The sequence below is a fragment of the Rhamphochromis longiceps genome, linkage group LG3, assembly GCF_057381845.1.
Source record: "Rhamphochromis longiceps isolate RC_006_pf linkage group LG3, R_longiceps_female_GT1.1, whole genome shotgun sequence".
Lineage (NCBI taxonomy): Eukaryota > Metazoa > Chordata > Actinopteri > Cichliformes > Cichlidae > Rhamphochromis > Rhamphochromis longiceps.
In genome coordinates, this window is record NC_140559.1 from 26,004,654 (window position 1) to 26,005,808 (window position 1,155).

Genomic DNA, 1,155 nt, shown 5'->3' on the forward strand with positions numbered 1-1,155 from the left:
GCCATATATAAGATAGGAGTGCTAAAAAGTACTCTGACATGTGTTTCTTGAACTTTTAAAACAGACAGGGGCATTTATGTACTGTAAATATTTGTCTGAACATAAAACTCATTTATAAATAAATGGATGTTGTTGTACATCTTTTTATTACAGCTGTGGTTGTTTCTGAGCCTCTTAAAAACAATATATTTGTAGATACTAAAAAGTAAGTCTGAGTTCCCCTGGAAGGTCATTCTGCTTGTGAATGCCTAAATATGACCTTAATCATCCTCATTCAGTGGTCTTTTTGCAAAAGGTTAGTATCCCTGCTCTGTGTAGAAACAGTAGTGGTAATACCAGACTGCAGGGCACAGTAAGCCAGACTGCAGACACAACCACAGCACATGCAGTGAGGTTCTGGACTGATTCATTAAGTTGGCTACTGACCAGGATTCCCACAAATCTCAACCACAGCGCTCCCATTATGGCAGTGATTGTGTGGAAAGCCCTCTTCTTTGTTTGGTCCATGCGCTCTCTCTCCTGATCCCCTTTCCCTGGGCCTGGACGAATTAAAATGCAGAGAACCGAGAGACTGCAAAAAGTGGCAACACATACGTAGAAAACCAAGAGGCAGCAATGTGTCGTGAAAGCCAGAAATTTGTTGAACAATTTACTAAAACTGAGTGATACAAAACAAAACAGCCAGACACACCCAGTGCTGATGTTTCTGACCCTCACCCCACCCTCCTGTCTCAGACCCAAGTAAGTAATGGGGTGAACAACAGCCAGGTAGCGCTCTATGCAGGTGAGGACGTGAAATAGATTCTGCCCAGGTGAAGAGAAAGCAAATATGTCCTGTCCTACCTGTTTTATCTGTGAATCATTTATCAAAGCACCAAAACAATAAAAGAAAGTCCCCAGAATAGCTATCAGCTCTAGTGCAATCACATTATAGGTGAAGATATCAGAGTGGCTCATCATCACTGCTGTGAAACCAGAAAGTTGTTTTCTCCATCGCTGGTAGCCCACGTAGAGAACAACGATGAAGAGAGGGAGAAGCGAGATGTTGGACACAGAGAAAGCTGTGAAGATCAGATGACTAGTTCTGGATTCTGAGCAGTAAGTCAGTAAATCAGCAAATAAATTGGAGATGTTGAAGGAGGTGTTGGTGGACAT

General features: G+C 42.3%; 1 protein-coding gene across 1 annotated transcript; it reads right to left on the bottom strand.

The window, feature by feature from the left end:
* Positions 1 to 270: 270 nt before the first annotated feature.
* On the bottom strand, positions 271 to 1,155 carry LOC146673676 (uncharacterized). Its single transcript, XM_085384512.1, has one exon. The coding sequence runs from the start codon at positions 1,153 to 1,155 to the stop codon at positions 271 to 273; it is 885 nt and encodes a 294-aa protein (XP_085240638.1).